Source organism: Pongo abelii, chromosome 9 (genome assembly GCF_028885655.2).
Source record: "Pongo abelii isolate AG06213 chromosome 9, NHGRI_mPonAbe1-v2.0_pri, whole genome shotgun sequence".
In the NCBI taxonomy this organism is placed as follows: Eukaryota; Metazoa; Chordata; class Mammalia; order Primates; family Hominidae; genus Pongo; species Pongo abelii.
Genome location: NC_071994.2, coordinates 97,776,015 through 97,799,002, shown reverse-complemented (window position 1 = coordinate 97,799,002; position 22,988 = coordinate 97,776,015). Strand labels below are relative to the sequence as shown.

Here is a 22,988-nt window from a genome sequence, read left to right as displayed (position 1 = left end):
ATCTACTGACATATGGACACTATTATTATTATTGTTGTATTTTTTGGCATTTCCATGCTTGTACTTTTTCATGCTTGTCCTATACCTCACTTTTCCAATCAGAGTTTAGGTTTTATTTCTGTTTATCATCCATATAGCATAGAATGCCTACTTCAGTATTTTACAGTAAAATGGGGGCTCAGGAAATACTTAAAACTGAGACTGGTCCTCTCAGAGAGTGAGGCTCCAAGCTGAAGTCTTCCTTCATGTTGTATTCTGTCTCACTTCTTGTTTTATGGGCCCTGCCTGGGATGCAGGTCAGGACAATGTAATAGGCATGCCGGGGTCCAGGACAGAAAGATGAAGGCAGACACTGTCCTTGACAAGTTCAGGTGAGGTGGGTGCAGTGAGGGCAAGGGCAGACACAAGAAGATTAAGAAGCAGTTTCACTGCAAGCATCTGTCTGACTATAAACAACCAGTCACAGATAACTATTCCTGCCACTGGTTTTGACAACTTAATTACTGCTAACTAACAATGATTAGTAAAAATAAGATCACTGCGTCATCTAAGTGATATATCTCAAGATGAAAGGCACAATAATGGCCCTGACTACATAAGTACTTAATTAATAAGACATGATGTAGCCAAGTATTTCACATCTTTCTAACTTCATATTCCAATGTACAATCATACTGAAAAACTTTTTTTTTTTTGAGATGGAGTTTCATTCTTGTTGCCCAGACGAGTGCAGTGGCATGATCTCAGCTCACTGCAACCTCCACCTCCTGAGTTCAAGCGATTCTCCTGTCTCAGCCTTCCAAGTAGCTGGGATTACAGACATGCGTCACCACATCTGGCTAATTTTGTATTTTTAGTAGTAATGGTGTTTCACCATGTTGGTCAGGCTGGTCTTGAACTCCTGACCTCAGGTGATTCACCCGCCTCGGCCTCCCAGAGTGCTGGGATTACAGACGTGAGCCACCGCGCCCCGCCTGAAAACTTTAAAGCTTTTTTTTTTTACACAATAGCCCAAAACAGAAAAATAGAGGCCCTTTTAATGACAGCTATCAACATTTATGAGCATTTACTTCATACAGGGACTGGGTAGAGCACAGTACACATGGTCTCTCATTTAGTTCTCACAACTTGTGCACAAGGTATTATTATCCTCAATTTCTAGATGAAGAAACCAGGGTTAGGTGACATTTCCAAGAATACTCAGTTAGTGAATAGTGAAAATGGATTCTAACTCAGGTATTTATGACTCCAAAGTCCATGCCCCTAACCATCACTCTATACTCCTGCAAGTTTCATATGCCTTTAAGAAGAAGGTCTCAGCAAAGATGAGTAAAGATAAAAACAAACCAGAGGGCATATGTGAGAATGTGGCTCAGAAAAGTGCAAAGTGTCATTGAAAATATACTAAAGGCCAAATGATGTAGAAAGCAAACAAAATGCTTTAAACATATTTGCAAAATTATAAATTCACACTATGGTGCACAAAATCATCAATATAGAAATTAGTGGCTAGAAACATTTTCAACAAATTTACTTTTGGAGACTTTACATGGAGCTGGAAACAAATCTGAAAATTCATGTTTACATTGCCAAGTAAGGAGCGCAAACACAATTAGAGGAAAGCAACTTAGACAGCAAAAATATAAAACTCTGAAAGAAATATTACATTGCTTTGAAATTTTTAAAAATTTTCAAAACCTTCTGCACACATAAAAGATAAGCTGACTCTCTAAAAATTCTGACCAACACCATCAAGATGCATAAAGATGGGAAAACCAGTTGGTTTACAGAAGTTATTTTCTTTGTTTAAAAATCATTGATTTTAAATATAAAGCATGCATCTGCGGTTGAAAAGTCACAAAACTAATGGCTGGAAATAGTCATTTTTACCAATTTGTCTGTGGCCATTTAGCACCTAGTCAATAAGAGCTCAAAATGTGTACCTTTCTCAAAAACGCTTCATTTTCCTTTTTTCTCTTACTGAAAAGAAAAAAGCAATTCTGAAATGACAGAGGTTTTCTTTGAAAAGAACATTAAGATTGCAGCTAACTATCTGAGGTTCTCTGAACCTACTCCCCAACCCAGAAGGGGTAGCCTGTAATGGGGAGGGTAGTTGCTCACAGAATTATTAGATGCTCAATAAATATGTGTAAAAGCAAAGAAGGTGGGGTGACGGGGATGGAAAGGGGCTCCCTCTGCCCATCCAAGACTCCAAATAAGGCAGAGAAGGGGAACAGTGGGACTGGGTAAATCCCACAGAACTCCTGTTCTCTGAGGTAAGAGACATTTCCCCTTGCACAGAGGATAAGAACAAGGCTGGGCCTAGAATCCTGTGAGTGGGTGATTGTGATTGGGTCTGGTTCTACTCACCCCCTACCCTCCCTCCTCTGCCCACTACAGGGTTTATGCTTTGGACCCATTCATTCCCCGACTTCTGAATTTTACTTTCTAGTCCCATTCATACCCTCAGGGCCCAGGATCCCAAACAGACATCTAACATGATAAACCCACAGACGCTGAAACAACAATGACACATGGAAGCCCCTGTGTCATTCCTCCAAGGTCACACATTTACACTGCTACTGGGGCTTTAGTGTCCTCAGCCAGAGCAATGTGGTCAGGTTCCCTGCTCTCATCATTTATATTTCACATGTGATGTAAGCGACACTCAGAAGGGCTTGTCCCAGATCACACACGCACAGTCAGGAAGGGAGGGAGAAGCCCTGAGCGCAGGTGTCCTGCCTCCCTGTGCAGCGTTCTTTCCATTAAAGCATTCTTTCCATTAAAATTGCAGGGAGGAAGGAAACTCCCAGGGCAACCGTGGACAGCAGTGCACTAGACCACATATGTCCAAGAAGACCAGGTCCCTCTGTGACTTTATGATGATCTGTTCTCTTCCTCGGAATAGAGAGGAAATTTAGTTATTAGCTTAGAAAACAAAAAGCTGGAAAAAAAAAAACCATTTCAATTATGTAAAAATCAACCAATGTTTCAAAAGTCTTCCCTGTGCCCATCCATATACTGCAGGGACTGAACTGGAGGCTGTGACTTCCCTCCAACTCTCAACCCAGGACCCCGGGGCTTCACCGCACCATCTCAAGTGTCTATCCCCACTCCCAAAGCCTCACTCTCATGGATACTGCGGCCTGCTTCCCATCAAAGTGTAGACACACATAAGCAACGGGGAAGCACAGAAAAATGATTCCCAAACGTTCATTTTCCACATGGGTCTGTAGGTCTTTCTCGGTGCAAGTGTGCTGTGGCACCCACTGCAGACACCAACGCCCGAATGGTGGCAATGCTTTCTCCAATTCCTGGCACTAACATCTGAGCATACCACTGGGGATTCTCCCCTACTTCGATAATGAGCCTGAGAGTCCATGAATAACTTCAAGAGTATCCCCTCTGCACCCCAACAGGCCTTCTCGTAGTCATTAAAAATATAGTAACCCATCCCAAGGCAATGTGGCTTTTACTCCTCTCTCGGTTCATGTCCTGTCATCCAAACAGTACCATAGCCCTTATTTATTAACAAGTCCCGTTTTCTGGATGCTCCTTTGAAATTTGAGGATCCTTTCCACATAAATTGATCCTGAACTGTGGTGAATTCCAAACAACTTTTAGTTAAATGTCCAATATAACTTATGGGCAGAAAGCAAACTGGGTAGGAGGCAGTGAGGGGCTGGATGGGTCCCCTGCACAGCCACCCACATGTGTGCAGTGACTATGCATGCGGCTGAGATCCAGTGGCCAAAGGTCAAGAGTGCCTTGCTCACTCTGACAACAGTATGTTTTAACAGAACATTTGGGAGCTTTTTTTGTGAATTACTGCACACTTTGAGCTAGTTTATAAAGACAGAATAAGCCATGCACCTACAAAAAGAAGGTAAGGCAACAGAGGTAAAAACTGACAGCAGCAGAAAAGAATTTCAAACTAAAAGAAATCAGTTTTCAAGCCAGGCAGATCTCCATTTGACACACGGCCCCACCACTCACTACCAGTGTGATTAGAAATCAACCACTGTACCTCTCTAAGCCTCATTTTCTTTGCTTGTAAAATGAAGATGATAATAATATACCTGCTCTCAGGGCTGCTATGAGGATTATCTATTTTTCTAGTTTGGCCCGTGATATAAACCGAGCATTAAAAAGTGCCTTAAATATACTTTCACAACATCATTCTTGGTGATTGCACAGGATTCCACCGTGTGACGTACTTTAAATTATTAAATGAACCTCCTCTTGTTGAAATCTAGGCTGTGTTAAATGTATTGATATTTTCAACAACACTGAGATTAACTCTTTAGACATTCATCTTCTGGCATGTCTATGATTTTTTTAAGATAAATATCTAGAACTAGAATTGTGGACTCAAAGGAAAGATACATATTGCCAAATCATCCTCTAGAAATGTTATACCACTTTGCTCTCCAACTAGCACTGTAACTACTTAAAAATAATTTTTAGCTGACCTCACTCCCTAGGATGGGCCTTGGACCTCTCTGGATAGCCTGTTTGTTTTGTTTTGATTTTTTTTAACTGTGCTTTTACGACCACCAGAGTTCCACTGGTCTCACCTCTCAGCTGCTGCGGTGGCCGCGGCATTCATGGCAAAGTGTCGGATGGTGCTCTCCTCCAGGTACTTCTGCTCCCACTTTGTCATGTCAGCCTCCAGGGCCAGGATCCGCTCCTCCTTCTCCCGCACAAGTTCCAGGAGGGCTGGGGCATTGTATTCAGGCATGTTGGCTGGCTGGCCATTTCCATGTTTCTGAAGGAGTAGAAAAAAACATCTTGATGCTCAAAACCACATCAATGCTGTCTACACAACTGCCCATACAGAACACATGAGGTTCCCCAGATCCTGCAACAATTCACACACCATGCTACTTCACCTCCAAATTCCTCTATTGTAGTTAATTCTCATGGCGCTCTGCAAAACGACAATATTATCCCAGTTTCACAGATGAGAAATGAAGTTTCTGATGGATTAAATTAATGAGGCAATGTCTCTCAGCTAATCAGTAGTAGGGTCAGAATTCAAAACTGCGTCTATCTCCACAGGTCAAGGCCTTTGCATGACAAGAAGTGGCTTGTCTAATGGCATGTAGTTAATCACACCAAAAGCAAGAATAGGAATTAAGTCTTGGCCTCCTGGTCTAGGGTACTTTCTCCAGAATTCCACAAAGTGATTCCAGTTGTTTGTTTCCCCTAAGGCTGGGGGAAATGGAAGGCAAAGGAAGTGGGAGATGCCCTAACTTGCATGCTCCCTAGCTGCAATGCTGGGAAAGGAGGTATTCATACCTGCCCCACTCAGAGGCCTGAGAATGAGAATCAAACTAGATAATGCATATGAAAGCAGAAGACCTCTAGCATAAGGCAAGCTCATTTTTCGGCCTTTTCATCTGTGTCAATAAGAGAAAATAAAGCCATTTTCTGGATTGCTCACAAACCGAGGATGTTCATACTTCAGAATCTTTTTCCTTTAATTAGGTACACTATTTCCTCTAAAGAGCATGACACAGAAGAAGATGGCGCTCTGAGAAAGTTCTGCCTTCAGAGCAGCAGCAGAGATAAGTCATCTTGGGGTCTCAGGGTTAGGGGCCCAGTCAGAGTGTGGACCAGGCTCCTTAGTACTCCAGGGAGAATGATTTCATCCTAGCTAGTCTATGTCCTGGGGTACACATTCCCCTCCTGTTTTCCAGTGGTTGCAAATTTTAAATGCAGAGCTGGGTGCAAGGTGAGAGGCATGTGAATGCTTTACCCAGAACCACATAATCCCCTAGATTAAGAAAAGGACTGGGGAATTACCCAGAGCAACAGTTGGGCATTCAAGCTGTACTGATGGAATCTAATCCTATCAGAGAGGAAAAAAGAAATGGGTGTATGGGTTTTTTGTAAACCAAATTTTGTTTTTATTCAGTTTTTTTAAAGCTACAAATATAAATTATTCTAGGAAGTGTTATCTTGCCAGTGACCAACATTATAAGTAGGAACAGAGGTCACCTGACCTGTGCATAAAGGGCACGGACTCCATCTGGCCAGGCACCTAGCCTCAGGCAGGAGAACAAATGAACCAGTCCAGCGAGATGAGGCGCTCCCTTATTTTTAGAAACTTTCCAAGAAAAATCTCCCATGGCCTCACTAAGCTGCCATCTATGCTTGTCAGTTTCTATCTAAATCCCTTTTGTTACCATCTCAGCTGGCTTATTTTTGCAGAATCCTCTTAACCTCACATGAGATCATGACAACTCTTCATAGCCCCCCCTAATTCAGGTCATTAAGAGTTATTCACATAAATGCATGAATGTCAACATTCAAGGGTACAGAGCTACTAGCATGGTCTAATGGGTAAGTGTGCTACCGAGAAGAACAGACTGATGGTCAGGTGTGCCAGCTACTGCCGCCCATTCAGCCATCTAGATGACAAGTATTGACTGAGCATGTACCATGTACCAGGGATGCAACAGTGAACACTACAGATTAAGTCTTCGCGCTCAATGTGTTCACATGGGAGGAATGTCCTCATTAGCTACATGACCTTTAACTTCCCTGTGCCTCATTTTCCTTTCACAGAACATTCTTCAAGAACCTTCTCTCTTCTTTCTCATAGGACTACTGTGGAAGTAAGACGTGAAAATTAATTTGAGCTCTTTGTAAAAGAGATAAAATTGTGAGTTCTTAAAAATGTAAATTCCCCTCTCTCTTTTATCTTTTTTTTCTTTCACTTCCCTCCCAGTTTCTAATGATGCTGAAGTACTATTTGACCTCCCATGGTAGAGGGGCAATTACTTATAAAACAGGAACTGTTGATTAAGAGGTTTTCTTTCTGCTAGTCCTATTGTCCCAACCTATCTTTCTCTCTCCATCCCCCTTCAATAAGCCACACTTCTGGTGACCTTGTTTTCAATGAGGCTGGAAAATCCAGGATAAGGGCGGAATTTGGGAGAGGGTACCTACGAATGCCCTAAAACTTCAGATGACTCTGAAGGTAATGATGGCAATGAGAACAGCAGTGAGAGTGATTTGTTTTTAATCAATTGCTAAGTGCAAGGCATTCCAAAAAGTACTTTGTTCAGATTTTATTTGTAGTTACAAGTGTGAGGTAAGTATAATTTATTTGCCTCACTTTATAGACAAGGAAGTTGAGGCTCAGAAAGATGACTTACTCTAGGCTACTTTTCTGGTGGGAGGCAGGATTCAACCGTGGCTGGTTTAACCCTGGGGCCCATGCTCGGAATCAACACACGATTCCATGCCTCTCTGCTCATCCTCAGCGTACCAGCCCTTCTGGAAAGGTCCAGAAGAAATAATTGAAATAACTGGAGCTGCTCAAGGGCTCTGTGTTGTTAGAGGGGGCCAAGTAGATGGGCTCAGCTGTGTCCCGGCATAAGTCAAAGGGCAGAGCCCTTGTCTGGGCTGTTGATTCAACAAGAACTCTAAGCTGCACTCTCAAAAGTCTCTTCAGAATCATGCCCTATGGGAAGTGGTGAGTCCACGTGGTTGGTCTATTGTTCTGTTGAGGGTGGAGATGACCAGGAGCTTTGTGACAGTGTGACCCCCGCATGCTTTCTAAAGCTGTCAGATAACTGCCTTGGACACAGGGATGAAGGAACAGGGTGTGGTGTGGACGGCGGAAGTCTTTCCCGAGGCTGCCCGAGGCTGCTGCCCAAGAACTGGCGGGCACATTCATGAGTTGCGTGAGGGTGAATGAGGAGGAGGAGATCAGAGAGGCCCTGGATCCCCTTTCCCAGACAGGCTGAGTTCCTCAGATGACCCCATGTTCTCAAGTGGACTCCGAGTCATCCCTGGTGAGGCCAGCAGAGCTGCCCCCCAGACCAGCCCACAGGCCCCAAAAATGAGTTTAGATACACTTTGCCCTTTTCACAGTATCTGCCACATGGAACTAGTAAAAAACTCAAGATGTTTCCAGTGGATTTTTTTGTAATAACATTTTAACCTTTTTTTGGTTATAAGATAATGTATGCTTACTGGGAACATTAGAAAATAAAGAAATATTACAGGAAAAAAAATAATAAGATTGAGCATCCCAAACCTGAAAATACAAAATCCAAAACACTTCTGGTCCCAAGCATTTCAGATAAGGGATACTCAACCTCTACTTATCTTTTTAATGGTATCAAGAGCAACAGGGACATAATCCCTGAATGTATTTCATATCATAGGAGGCAGATTAATGCTCTCACTAAAACAACAACAACAACAAACTGTAATGTTATTTTTAAAGAGATGCTGAGCATCACAATTCTGTTTAGAGACTGTCTCCTCCTCTTCGGTCTCATGTCAGCCATACACAGCTGGGGGTCTGCCATCAGCTCCCGAACACAATCCAAAATGAAAGCAGAGTAATTTCCCGGGAGAACCTCAATTCTGAAATTTCTGTCCCCCACTGGCGCTCCTCAGCCTGTCAGCAGCCTTCATGCACAGCAGGAATGTTGTTTTTGCCTGCCTGAGGAAACTGTGTGGGTGAGCGTGCATGGGTCTGAGTGTGCATACAGCCAACTATCCTCTGTGGCAATTAAGATATTTTTCAAATAATTCTAACATTATGTTTCTTCTTGATAAACAACAAGGATAACCGAGGTGAGTCTGGTTTCACAGCACTCAGAAGAGCCAAGGAGAAGTAATGTAACTATAGGCTGTGGACGGCATATTAACCAGGAAGGAACATTCTTTTTGTGCTCTAAGAACCGAGATGTGCCCATTTGGTCAGCCAAAGAAAGACTCATCAGTGTCTACTGTGGGCCAGTGCTGTACCTGGAACCAGGGAGAACCCCTATCCCCAGGTGGGGAAGTGAAGATCTCAGCAACTGAGTGACAGAGAACAGCTGAATGGTGTAACTCTGTGCCAAAGTATGTGGCACAGTTTATCAGTATTAGAAGTACACAGTCAGACCCGCCTTTTCTTACGAGCTATCCACCAAGCCAAGACAGTGGGAGGCGGAGGTGGGTTTCTTACTTTTCTGGGCAATCTCACTAACACCTCCTTCTCCAGCCAAATGCACATACCCAAAGGGAAGTGCATGGGCCTGCCCTGCGAGAGGGCTGAGCTGGCCTGAGTGCATGCGCTCAAGTGTTTTCAAGTGTTTCAACCACAACCACTATGCCCTATCCAGTAGATAATTCCATAGGGCCCTGCCTTGCATTTCCCTGGTATCCCAATTTAGAGCACAGCCTTCACCAGCTGCATAAAGGCCTCTGCTCCTCATGCTGGGTGATGGTGGACAGGCTCATCTGGGGCCAGGAGCCTTTGACCAGTCTTCTTCCTGCTTGCCGTGGTGCAGGTGAACCCCAGGCTGGGCTTTTCACTCTGTGCTTACTCATAGCTGAGTTACATGCTCAGCTGTTACCAGCAGAGAAGGACAGGCAGCAGGAATAGGGGATTATGGCCAATACTATTTTCTAGGGATGGTCTTACATCCCTTCCTCTCCTTTACTTCTGAAAACTCACTGATCATCATGTGCTACTAATGTCACCCCCTTATTGGCTCTTCCCTTCAACTCCTCCACAGGTTCTCACTGTCACTACACCTTAGGCTGCACCGACAACCTTCAGGCTGGCCTCTGCAACTTTAACATCCACCCTCTGGATGGTCCTCTGACATCAGAGGGCTCTCTCCCTGATCTCTTGCACCATGTTTCTCTCCAGCTTAAAAACCTCCCAGTTGTTGGTACTCTGTTGACTATAAGAAAAAGCCCAGTATCTCAGCTTGACCAAATGTCCTCCACAAGTGGCCTTAGTCTCCTCACCAGCCACTGTACTGGGCACTCTCCCCTAGCTACCTGCACCCTGCTGCCCTGGACACGCCATGTCGTTTCATGGCCCTGTCTTTTACCATATTCTCCCTCTACCTATGATGTTCTTGCCCTTGAATGCCCAAAAACTCATCTGTATTGTCCAGCTCAAATGTCCTCCTCTCTGAAGCCATCTAATGCTGCATTCCGCTCTCCCCAGCCCCAAGCTGGCGACCACTTTCTCTCTGTGAGAACATCTGTCACTCCAGTGAGCGGACTGCTCTCCTTCTCTCCTGGTTGTTGTATGGGTTCACTGAGGACAGGGAGTTCTTGTTTCCCTCTGAATCCTGGGAGCAAGGTGCAGCATCTGGCCCATGGTAGAACATCCATACGTTTGCTGAGTGAACATATCTAATTCTTTCACCAGTCCATGCCCAGTTCCTTACCTGCTGGGTTCTCAGTGCGTCCAGCTCTCTCTCCAGCCAAGTCCGCAGCCTCCGCTCCATCTGTTCTCGCTTCTCACATGCAGACTGCAGCTGGGTCAGGGCTTGCTGCAGCTTCTCGACTTTCTCAACATATGCTTGCTTCTCTCGTAACTGAGTGGAGAAGAGTAAAAAAGAGCACAGAATTTAGACCACTGATTCTCAAAGCTGGGGTGGAGGAGGTGGGGTCAGATTACCTGGAGATCCTATTTAAACTACAGGTGCACGTACCTCCCACCGCCCTACTCCTATCCTTCAAGTGCACTGGAACAGAAAAGATTTACACATAGGCTGCCAGTTATACCTACAATGGCTAGGATGTATGAAATTGAAGACCCTAGTGGGGTACCTGCTTTTGGTAATTTGTGCAGCTTTGAGCTCAATACTCATTTATTGCTTAATAATTTCTGCATTTTCAGGCATTGGAAGTGAGGTAAATAAAGAGTTTCTGCACGTATGTTTATTGCAGGACTATTTACAATAGCAAAGACATGGAAGCAACCCAAATGTCCATCCAAAGACATGGAAGCAACCCAAATGTCCAAGAAAATGTGGTACATATACACCATGGAATACTATGCAGCCATAAAAAGGAATGAGATCATGTCCTCTGTAGCGACATGGATGAAGCTGGAAGCCATCATTCTCAGCAAACTAACACAGGAACAGAAAACCAAACACCACACGTTCTCACTCGTAAGTGGGAGCTGAACAATGAGAACACGTAGGCACAGGGAGGGGAACAAAACATACCAGGGCAAGCTGGGGGCTGGGGGTGAGGGGAGGGAGAGGATTAGGACAAATAGCTAATGCATGTGGGGCTTAAAACCTGGATAATGGGTTGGTAGGTGCAGCAAACCACCATGGCACATGTAGACCTATGTAACAAATCTACACGTTCTGCACTTGTATTCTGGAACTTACAGTAAAATTAAAAATATCATAAAATAAATAGAATTAAAAAAAGAGTTTTTGACATCATGAAGAAATGCTTATTCCATAATGTCAAGTGAAAAATCCAGAATCAAAAATTATATACAACATTATCATAACGATGTCTATCTATCAATGAAAAAAAGGCAGGAATGAAATACTTAGCATTAAGCTTGCTTATCTATATGACAGAATGGCAATTCTTTATTCTTTTCTATATTTTTTCAAGTTTTCTATACGCATAAATTACATTTATAATAGAGAAATTAGGTATGTATGTATATACGTATGTGTACCCATTTATGTATGTGTGAATAAATAAAAAACTTTTCTTATTACAGATATCTATGGAGTAACTTTGTCCTAAAGATTTCAGAGTCCTTTATAGATAGGTAGTTGGCAGCCTTGAAGAGATGGGAAGTGCACAGTGAATATTCAACAACACAATAACTGAGGAGATGAAAATTAAGGTTAAAATAATTTATGGAAATGTCACATCAGGTATGGATTTAGAATTATGACCAACAACTTCCAACTCTTACTCTCACACTTTGTTTTCTTCCAATTAGGAGTTTGGCCCATGTTCATAAATCCTGGGCATACTGACAGCATTCTGAGAACTGGCTAGTGCCAAAAATCAGGCTTAGGCATCGACTTGATTTGGTCCTGGGTGAGAAGACACCAGATGCTATTTCCTGTCATTCCGCACCTGGGTGTATTCAATCTTGAGTTCAGTGATGACACTGGCAAGCTGGAACATGCTAGTGATTTAGCTGCTAGGTGAGCTTTCTGACTCAGCAGGCAGCATTGCTGTGAGTTATACCTATATCCTGTCCTAGCTGAAGCCACTGGAATAAAATGGAGATGCTTTGACCTTTCAAGGAGAGAGCAACTTTACAGACTTTTTTACATCTGTTCTTGGGATTGATTTTCATCTGGCCCTTTCATTCCTTGTGATTTTGATGGCTCAATTCCACTGGCTTCTGAAGACCTACTAAGTGAAGGTTCCTGCAGCCTCATCTGACAAAATATTTTGTGTGTGATTCATACACCACTTACCATATCTTCCACTGTGTATACTTTTCTGAATGTGTAGCTACTAGAATATAAGCACCAAGAGATTTGCCTATTTTGGTCTCCACTGGGCAGAGTGAACAGGGCGTACCCAATGCCTGGAATAGCACTCAGCATTTAGTAGGCACCCAATAAGTCTTTGTTAAATGAATAAATATTATCCTTAAGCAATTGCAAGAAGCTTGAAGGCAGGAATCTGTCTCCTTCACCTTTGTATCAACCTTAATTCTAGCAAGGCATATATCCCGATGAGGATGATTAGTAACAGTAATTACATCAGCCAACATTGTCGGAACACTACTATGCCAAGCATTGTGCTTTATATGTAGTATCTCATTTAACCCTCCAAGTAACAACAGGAAGAGGAGGTAAAGTCCTTTATTATCTCCATTAGAGATGAGAAAAGTCTTCAAGGTTACGTGACTTGCTTAAGGTCACACAGCTGACAGGTCATAGAGCCAGGATTCTCATTTACAGCTGTCTGCTCTAGAGTTCACTCTTACCCATCATGGTAAATTACAGTAGGCTCTCAGTATCTGAACTGAATTAAGACCCTTAAAGGAAACTCTAATTAGAAAGGAGTGATGCTGGAAGCAGACCTATGAGACATTCTGGAGAGGCTACATTCAACCAACCAAAGATTTCACATAAATATAATGATTTAAAAAAAAAGACCCATATTGGTTGTTATAACTTGTCTTCAAGAAGCTCACAACTAATTTTTACTTTAATAGAAATATTAAAACTAAAAGATTTTTAAAACCATGATTTTCCTTAGCTCCACTCATGGAGATGGAGATGTCATTTCAGTGATGACAATAATGAGAAGCCCCAGCCTCCCTTAGGCATAACAGATCTCCTGTCTTTAAGGAGTTGAGGTCACTTTCTGTGGCAAGTGTTTTCATATTTAATACGTTCCTTAGTGGCAACGTGGAAGATACCATGGCGGCTGTTGCCCTGGATCCTTACGCTAGTATTAAAATGGTAGTTTCTATGCAAGACTTATGGGGTTTTAAAGGCTTCCAATGGGCAAGACCCTCGTTTACTCCATCATCTTCCTCTTCAGCTGCTTTATCCTTGTGTTTGAAATCTGATGAAACATCCCTGTTACTTAGCATCGGGGGAGGTTTTCTGAAGAGACAGTTTTTTTTTATTCAACAACAGTTGGGTTAGTAACAATACTGTTTCCTTTGTGCCCAGCAACAAGCTAAGCACTTCAGGCACTTTCTCAGTTAAGACTCTTATAGGCTTTGGGCTTCTACTTCCTGGAAAGGATCCTGCTCAGGTAAGCCTGTGTAACACAGAGGCACCTGCCGCCACCACCACAGGGCGCTGGAAGGTGTGAGGCAGCTGGCCCCTGGCTGCCTGGCTAGGCCTCTGCTCCTTTTCTTCTTCTTCATCTATAGCCTGGATTCCTTAGCTTGGACCTCGGAAATGGTCATTTTAACTCCTCAGTCAGGCTTCAAGGAAAAGGCTACCTCATAACGCTTAAGCTAAAGGGTTGATTTCATCAGAAACTACTAAATGCAATGCATGATGCCTGAGTAGGATACGTGTCAACCGATGGGCTGTAGGCTGGGCTTCACACCGAGTGTGAGTGCTTTGCTGATGGGATTCCCGTGTGCTTTTCATACTTTGCCTGGCTCTAGAATGCATAGACTCTGTTTTTACTGACTTTTATTTGAGAAGTTTCCCATATCCCTCCCCTGTCTCAACTCCTTGGAATTGGCTCTGGTTAAAGTAGTTGGGGTAGGAAAAGAAAGTGGAAGCCCTCTGGGCTCTGCTTCCCCTCTTCCCCACCAAATCCCCACAGCCTGGTCTCACCTCCTCTTCCAGCTTGATGACCCTGGCCTGGGCATTGCTCAAAGCCTGGTCCAGGATCTCGATGTGTCTCCGATGGTCCTCACTTGCAGTCCGCACTGCTGCTAACTCCATTTCTAATTTCTCTTTTTCCTTCAAGAATTCTTTGTCTAGAAGGGAAACAAGAACAAAACTACCTCTATCAGAAATTGCTCACCCTCTGGGCTCACGGCCAGTTGACATCTGGCAAGGATTAAAAATAAAAAAGCATGCAAACAATGGAGGACTGAATTGCTGTTTCTGCTCCCTTTTAATAGTGGTGGTATGGAAGGTAATGGTTTTCTCAAAAACCACTGTCAACAGTAGATACATTCCAGGCCACACTTGTGAGCAGTACACAAAGAACCAGTGACCCCATATTCTCGATAACTCACTTCTCTACAACATTGACTTTCATACTTCAAATTAATCTTGTATCTACTATTACATCTTATGCTTACAACATTCCCTGCTTCCATTTTCCAAATCTGTGATGAAAGGGTGGGTAATATTAATAATAATATTAATATTCTCATTCATAGAAAAATAAACCAAGGTCCAGAGAGGTAAGCTCTTTGCCTGAGGCTAGACAGCAGAGGGGAGCTTCAAGCTCAGGCCTCCAATCTCCAGGTAGATCCTCTTTCCGTATGACCTGGCCCCACAATTTCTCCTTTTCCTGCTAAAAAGGGGAAAGGGACAAGGCTTTAGATTTAGGAAAACTGCTTCTTTCTCATTCAATGATGATGTAATGATGGCGATCACTGCCTCTCTTTGCATGTGGGAAGCCAAGGCTGGTATGCTCTTAGTTACCCATCGTCCTATACAGACTGCTCTACTGTCGTAGCTTAAGCAGGCAGCGTCGATAGTGTCATGGGATGAGCATTTCTTATCGAAAATACTTTTCATGTTGCAAAAGCAATATGCTGTTTTTTAAAAATAAGACTATTTAGATACATTGCTTATAATATGGAAAAACTTGAAAAAACAATACGTAAGAGATTGGCCAAATAAACTTTTAGAAACGCTCTGATAGGATGCAGCCATTAAAATTAAATAAGAGAATACTAGTGACATGAAAAAAAGTCTCCTTATTGAAAACAGGTAGTTACAAAACCGTATGCATACTACCCCGTATTTATAGAAAATGAGGCATAGAATTACAATAGTAGCAGTAACAATAGTAGCTAGAAATGGATTTCTATGTGCCTACACCATTTCAATGTTCCATACTGGCTATCTCAATCCTCCTAGCAACCCACATGAAACCATAGAGAACCCAAGTCTGGAAGCGACATCAGTGGTTAACCAGTGGTTAACAGTGTTTGCATTCATTCATATTTCCGTCTATATTCATTCGTTAATTTAACGAATAGTCATTTAGGACCAGCAGTATGTGTTCTGAAGCAATAGAAAGAATGCAGCACACTAACAGGGCAGAAAAATGTGGTTTTAAATACAGGGCATGGAAATTAAAATGACACTGTAAAGCTGCAAATATCAGATAAACTCACAACTTTAGAGCCAGAAAGGATCACATGAAACATCAACATCCAGTTCTCCCTCTTTTGCTTCATTGCTGAGAAAAGGAAAGCCCTGAGGAGCAAAGGCACTTGTCCAGGGTCTCCCAGCCAGTGGGGACAGAGCCAGGGCCAGAATCTGGTTTTCCTGATGTCCCAGTACAATGTCCTTCCTTCTTGACTGCACAACCCTTGCATTGTCGAATTATGTCAATGGGATCAGAGGGCAATGGTACAGCTTCTGAATCGACAGACTGAAGGAGCTGACTTGTAAAGCTAAGTGGTGGCTGTGCTTCCTAGAAACAATGGCATCCCCTGAAAACAAGATGAGGCCACCAAGATCCTGACTCAGAGCAGAGCACTACTTCTGGGCTCTTTATGCCCCACTGCAGTGACCCACTGCACTGCCCCTTCTTCCTTTCTGCAGCATTTGAAATGGTGCCTCTGAAACTTCCTTCCCAATCCAGGGGCATGTGAGACCTCAACAACAACAGGCATGTGAGAGACCTAAACAAAGGGGTCAGTAGCAGCCCACTAGCGCTGCCCGTCCCCATCCACAGCCCTGAAGGGACCAAAGCACCTCACTCTTTCTGTACAACGTCACTGATATTTGACCACCTAACCCTAGGTTTGGACAACATCTCAATGGGCATAGTGGCTGCTGGCCTTGTCCAAGCTCTGAAGGGCACTCAGGTATTACTAAGCAGGCATCCTGGAGATGAACCACAGGATCTCAGAACTTCTACCTGGTTATCAACCTAAGCATAAAAGTTCTTCTCTTTGTTGAGGGCCACCAACTATACACTGATGTTGACCAGAAGTAATAAAATGATAGTCTGAGCTCAAGAACAGAAGCCACAACCAAAGCTTCTCATGTTCTGCAAATCAGTGATCACTATTATTGATTGCTATGTCACAATGATAGCTATTTAGATAGTCCTGAGTCAATAAACACCCCACCCCCTTCAACACCCCCCCACCATATATATACATGATCTCAGCATTTGCTATTTGCTTGATAAGCAGTATCATATTGTAGCTAAAGAAGGATTTTTCGCATGAGAAAGACTTGGATTCAAATCCTAGGCTCACTACTTTACAATTATGAGGCCTCAGGTGAGGTATTTAACCTCTCTGTGCCTCAGCTCCCTCATCTATCAAATGGCAATGGTAACATCTACATCACAGTGTTATTACAATGATGCTGTTGATGAAGATGATGCTTATAAAGTATAAAGGACTTTGTTTGGTTATTATTGATTCCCTGGGCCAATAAGAGCACCTGGCTCAAAAATATTGTTGAATGAATGAGTGAGTCTCTATTATGTGCCAAGTTCAGTGTCCGCTGAACAATAAATTATAGCTCCTGTTAGCTATTAGGTATTCAGTATCCTTGTGATCTTCTAACAGCCTTTGTTATGCAGCTGTCCACTCGACCTTCGAACCCACTGCTCGCTTACAAGCCACGACACATCAGATGGCTGGTACTGACCATGGATACCTCTGGTTCCTTCCTCTGCCCAGGCTCCCTAAACCCCACAGTGTACACTACATACAAAGATGTGGAGATTGGACAAAAGCTACATTCGTTTCTAGAGTGTTTTATAGACCTCTGAAATTCATGGGTCAAACATCTCTGTCCTGAATTTGGTGACTTTAGACTTCAAGCTCCAGCAATATCATTTAGTATCACTCACACTGGTTCAGAACTCCTTGTCCACTGATAGGAAGTAGTGTTGTCAATTATAAAGTTTTAAAAACAATACTCATGATAATAGTAGTAACAATATCTTCCCATGTTTGTTGAATAAGTATTGTGCTCCAGGAATGGTTACTTATAGTAGTCTCTTTATTCTAAGTTTACTGCATGAGGTAGGCACCATAATTCTTATTTTCCAGCTGAAGAAAATGCCACTAAAAAAAAGGGTAAGTAACTTGCCCACAGAGGTGATGATCATCAATGGCAGAAATAGAAGCTGCATTTATATCTAATGCATGTTCCCAAACACAGCCCTGTACTGCCCCTCCTCTCCAAGCACACATAGGGATAGAAGAGCTCCATTATGACATAGCTTATTATTGCACAGATTTAAGTTATGTCACAGGTCATGTATCTCTGAAAACATAGCAATTACATTCACATGTGTATCCATTTACAAATGTTAACTAATGAAGCATCTACTACACAGAGGCATCAGAGTACTGCCTGGGTTCATACCCAGCTCTTCCACTTATGGTTCTGTGACTCAGGTAGTAAACAAAACTCTCTGTGCTTCAGCTTCTTTGCCTTTAAAGTAAGCATCACAATAGTACCTATTTCAAAAGGCATATAGTAAGTTCCCGATGAATGTCAACTTCCATAACACTGGTTATTATTGCTGTTACAGGAAGTATGATAAATTCCAGGGCTATGAGGTGAGCAGGATGTAGCATTCTGCACTTGATCTGGTGGGAAAAGATGTAAGGACATGGGCAAAGGCAATGTGACAAGGTGCTCTAACAGATGCATGCACAGGGTGCTATGAGAACACAGGAAGGACAGCTAATTCAGGGCAGGGAGTGAGGAAGACGGGGTATCAAGGCAGTGAGCCTACAAGGTGGGCTAGCTATGCTCCCCAACTCTTGGAGACATGGGGACCATGAAGTGTATCAGACTCACTCAAAGAAGTCATCTTTCGGGAGATAACAAGGGAGAGTCCCATGGTGAAACCACCTCATAAGAAGGTCCTTCAGTTTATTAGCTAAGCCTCTTAAGATGGATCTCAAGAAAGACAAGTCTCGTGATGAATTTTTGGTAGGGCTCCAATATATATACTGAGAATTCCTAGAACAGGCAAGTTGACACAAGGGAATTCTTGCCCAGAATGGTCTGTTTACTCAGTGGATATGAACTACCCTGAACTGTGTGGCGTAGGGAGCTGTTTAGCTTGATGGCTCTGGTCCCATTTACATAGAAGGATGTCTGCTCATACAATGTTTACTCTTGAAACCACAGTGATGGCACAGGCTGTGTGGCCGGGCCGACCTGGTTTGATTTTGGCACCTTCACATAGCAGCTCACCTTGGACACATGATTTTACCTCTCTGAGACTCCATCTCCTCAAACGAAACTCACAAGATCTATTTTGCAGAACTGCGGGTAAGGATTAAAATAAGTACCCATAAAATGCCTACCACAGGACTTGGCACTTAATACTATACTTGATAAATAACAACAAGAGCTAACATATATTTCTGGGGACTTAACATGTCCCAGCTACTGTTCCAAGAGCTTTACAACATATAATCCTCACATAAGCCCCATTTGACAAATAGAAAACTGAAGCAAAACAAGCTATGACCCTTGTACAATGTCGAATGGTGGTCCCATTTGTGTCTCCACCCATACATTAGTCCCCCTTGCTTGAGGAAAGAACACAAGTGGTGGAAAGTAGAAATAGGCCCAATAATTCAAAGATGTCCCCTTTCTGTCTTACCCTTCTCCTTTGTCAGTTCTGGGTAAGGTTCCAAGTGGACACCCTGCTGAAACTGTTTCTGTGATTACTGTCTGAGCACTAAGTCTAACTGCCAGCTGATCCATGGGACAGAAGACCCTTTTCTACCATCTTAGCCACTTCAGTTAAGAAACACTGAGGGTGGATGTGTGTATAAGGTCAGGACTCTACGTGCTGTGCTACAGCTTCATATTCAGTGCTCCCACTTATGGCTGGGGCTTCTGAGGACAGCAAACCTGTAAGCCAGCACTTCCTACATAGGAATTCATTTCTAGGGCTTTCTGATATAATGGATTTTTGAGAAGTTTTTCCCTACCCCTATGTAGCTGGAGAGATAGAGGAGTCCAGCTACTGCCTGCTTGATCAAGGAGTGTCTAAGTCACTGGAGTGCTTGGTAGGTAAAACATAGGTGTTTGCTATGGTTTGAATATGGTCCCCCAAATTTCATGTGTTAGAAACTTAATCCTCATTGTAACAGAATTAAGAGATGGGGCCTTTAAGAGGTGATTAGGCCATGAGGGTTCAGCCCTCATGAATGAATTAATGCTGTTACTGTAGGAGTAGGTTGGTTATTGTGGGAATAGGCTACTGATTTAAAAAATGAGTTCTGCTTGATTCTGTCTCATGGGATGACTTCTGCCTTCTGCCCTTTGGCCATGAAATAACAGAGCACAGGGCCCTCACCAGGTGCCAGCATCATGCTCTTGGACTTCCCAGCCTCCCGAACTATGAACCAAATAAACTTCTATTGTTTGTAAATTACCTAGTCTGTGGTATTCTGTTACAGCAGCAGGAAATAAACTAAGACAGTATGCTTTTCCTTTTTCAGCTGGAATCAAGATTTGATCCTTAACCAACTGGATTTGGGGGGTTTAGGTCTCTCAGAGAGAGAGAGAGAGAGAGAGAGAGAGAGAGAGGGAGAGAGAGAGAGAGGTATGAAGGCATAAAAATAGGCCAAGCTAATTCTGTTCAAGCTCCAAATTCCAAATGCACCCATAGTGATACATAACTAGCCCATTTTGGTACCTGCTTCTGGAGAGTCAGGTATCTCTCTGGCACTTCTCAAGGAAGGTTCTTGCATGTGGGAAGAGAGGGTGGTGGTGGCAGAGTTAAAGGAGGAGGAGGCGGGCACAACAATGAACCTCGGAAATGCTAATAACTGATTTTAGAGGACAGTCTCTGGGACTCTCCGAGTGAAGAAAGCTTAAAGGGCATTACCAGAGAAGAGGCCACAGACAAAGGAGAGGCCGAGTAGGGAGACTGATGGGAGCCATGTATAACAGTGTCCAGGCCCTCTATGTACTGTGCCAGAGCCCCAAGTCCAGCACTGGAGGTTCACTCAGAGAATGAACCTCTGTGTGAAGAGGCCAATGCTTCCTAACCTGGAATGCTCTATGAAATAGACAACTTTCATGCTATCTGCCCAGCTAGTCCAGTGCTGATCAACACCAATGGCATCAATTCTGTTAACTAGAAACTTCTCCACAATGTTGCTGAAATGAACTCCTCTTATGAAAAGATGTCCAAATAATTATCTGCCACATTATCCCTCCCTAATGTTTCTCCTCCATTTCTTCTTCCTCAGTGATCCCTCAGCTCCAAGATCCCTGGCACCATATCTGATAATACTAAACAGATGTTGGAGAGGATTCTATTCCAAGGGACAGCTACAATTTATAGGGTAATTGAAGGGTCAGATTTATTAGAAAGTCCTTGTTGATACCAAAGGTAATTTCTTTTTTTCTGAGGTTGTGGGAGTGGAAAGACAACAGGAAGATATTCTATTTACTTTACTGTCTACAGAACTATTTAGGTTCCTTCTGCCTCAGAGATATTCCACACTCAGGGGCCCCTTCTTAACATCTGCCCCCACATCCTCACCCCAGTTTGAGTCAAACTGATGAACCTAGAAAGAGACTCAAAAAAATAGAATCCAAAAAGAGCACTGTTTACAACACATACGAGTGATCTATTCACATGAGGCTTATTTGATGCAAACCAACATGAAACACAATCTACTTTTTAAAGCCACACATTAATTCACAAACAGAAAAGTAATATGATACAACGCTGACGTTAGAAGATGCTGGTTTGATTTTTTGTTGTCTTTTTAAAATTTGCTGATGGTTTCTTGGGTAAGGAGGCTTGTTATTTGGGGAAAGGGTCTTCAGCTTTCTGCTGTCCCTGAGCTCTGGTGCAGATTACCAGGGTTCTGCCAGGTGGCTGGATACATAGGCTGCAAGTGGGTGGTTAAGGTGGGTCTATTCACAAACAGCAACACTCCAGCAAGGGCTGGTTTTAAATGGCGGAGAGAGTGGAGTGTTTTTAAATGAGTTCTGTAATAAGGAAAATTAAGAAGGGGAATTCAAACCAAACTGTTCTGCAGAACCCTTGGAGAGGGACAGGGAAGGGAGGGAAGGCAGAGAAGGGACGTCGGGGCCAAGTGGGAAGGAGAGGAGTTCTGAAGATGAACCCATCTCAGCCAGAAATTTCTTCAGCTGTCCTTCATTTTACGTATTACGCTTCCACACTATCTGAACAAGAGTTCTGAGTTTCAAAGTTACTAGTTTAGTCATTACAAAAGAGACAAAGATTTGTGGAAATGGCTGCTGTTAAAATGTGGGGAAGAAATCTTCTGGAGAGATGGATAATATGAGAAAATGAGGTAAAGCCTAAAGTGCAATGCATTTATTCAAACTCTGTTGCCTAAATGTAAAAGAATAGGAATGTCCCTGTTGACACAGTGCTGTGCAGCAACATTCTTCTAAACTGTTAATTACTTTTCAAGGCCCACCCTAAAGGCTACAGGCTTCTCCCCCAACCCACTTTTTTTTTGAGGTGGGGGTTCTTTTGAGTGTGGTTCTCTAACAGGTCCTTGCCACATTCTGCCTTGCACTCTAGGTCCAGTGGCTGATGTGTGTCTGTCTCATTTTTCCTACTGGACCTCTTCATAGTGACTAAGCTTTCTTCACAGTGCGTCGAAACCCTTCTATCTTTGTAGAACTCTAAAGATCTAAGATAACTGACGTGTCTTATATGTGAAGAAATTAAGTTTAGGCAACAGCTTATTGAATAAGAGGATGCTATTGGTATATAATCAAATTCTGAGTCTTTAAAAGTTTTCAAATACTTGTTACTGAAAAGCAACAAAGCCTAACCACAAAATCTTCTATTGGTCTAATATAGGAAAACAACACATTTTTGTCTTAACATAGTTATAATATTTTTGTTATTTTATATAATTTATCTATTGCTCTTATCCAGAACCCGCAGTGAGTTTAAAGCATCAAAAGTAAATATCTCAGGTAGGATTTGGTAAAATATTTATTTGACTCTCTACCTGTAAAAGTTCTCTTAAATACAGTTTTCTCTGATCTAGTTATTCTACACACTGCATTTTACTTCTGGAAATTGTGCTTACACATTTAGGTATAATTCACAGGTTTTTTTACCCACCCAAGTTTATTACATATGCACTTTACAAACTTGCTTGACTGAGGAGACACCCATTCATCCAGCTCAGCTTCCAAATGTACTGTTCAACCTTTCACTTTATTTTGTTTTACTTGAAATAAAAATGTACTGCTACTTCGACATCACTGCTGACAGCATAATAAACTAGACAATGAATTAATAATGCTACATAAATATAGGATGCACAGGGCTCTTGGTTTTGACTATATACATACTAGTGATTCCATTTTAAATCAAACCTGAAGACTTACACTTTTTGTAACCACCACTGAAGAAAAGTGCTTTTTTGCCTTCTTTTTTCTTTCTTTTTTTGAGACAGAGTCTGGCTCTGTGGCCCAGGCTGGAGTGCAGTGGTGCCATCTTGGCTCACTGCAACCTCTGCTTTCTGGGCTCAAGCGATTCTCCTGCCCCAGCCTCCAGAA

General features: G+C 42.7%; 1 protein-coding gene across 9 annotated transcripts in view; it reads right to left on the bottom strand.

The window, feature by feature from the left end:
* The window catches only part of AMOTL1 (angiomotin like 1), a 169,820-nt gene that overhangs the window by 12,280 nt on the left and 134,552 nt on the right, over positions 1 to 22,988 (bottom strand). For all 9 annotated transcript variants that reach the window (XM_009246964.4, XM_009246965.4, XM_054524953.2 and 6 more), the window contains 3 exons: positions 14,067 to 14,212; positions 10,200 to 10,349; positions 4,578 to 4,768 (listed from right to left, as the gene is read on the bottom strand). In XM_009246964.4, coding sequence (XP_009245239.2) covers positions 4,578 to 4,768; positions 10,200 to 10,349; positions 14,067 to 14,212 — 487 coding nt within the window. The remainder of the gene's footprint in view (positions 1 to 4,577; positions 4,769 to 10,199; positions 10,350 to 14,066; positions 14,213 to 22,988) is intronic.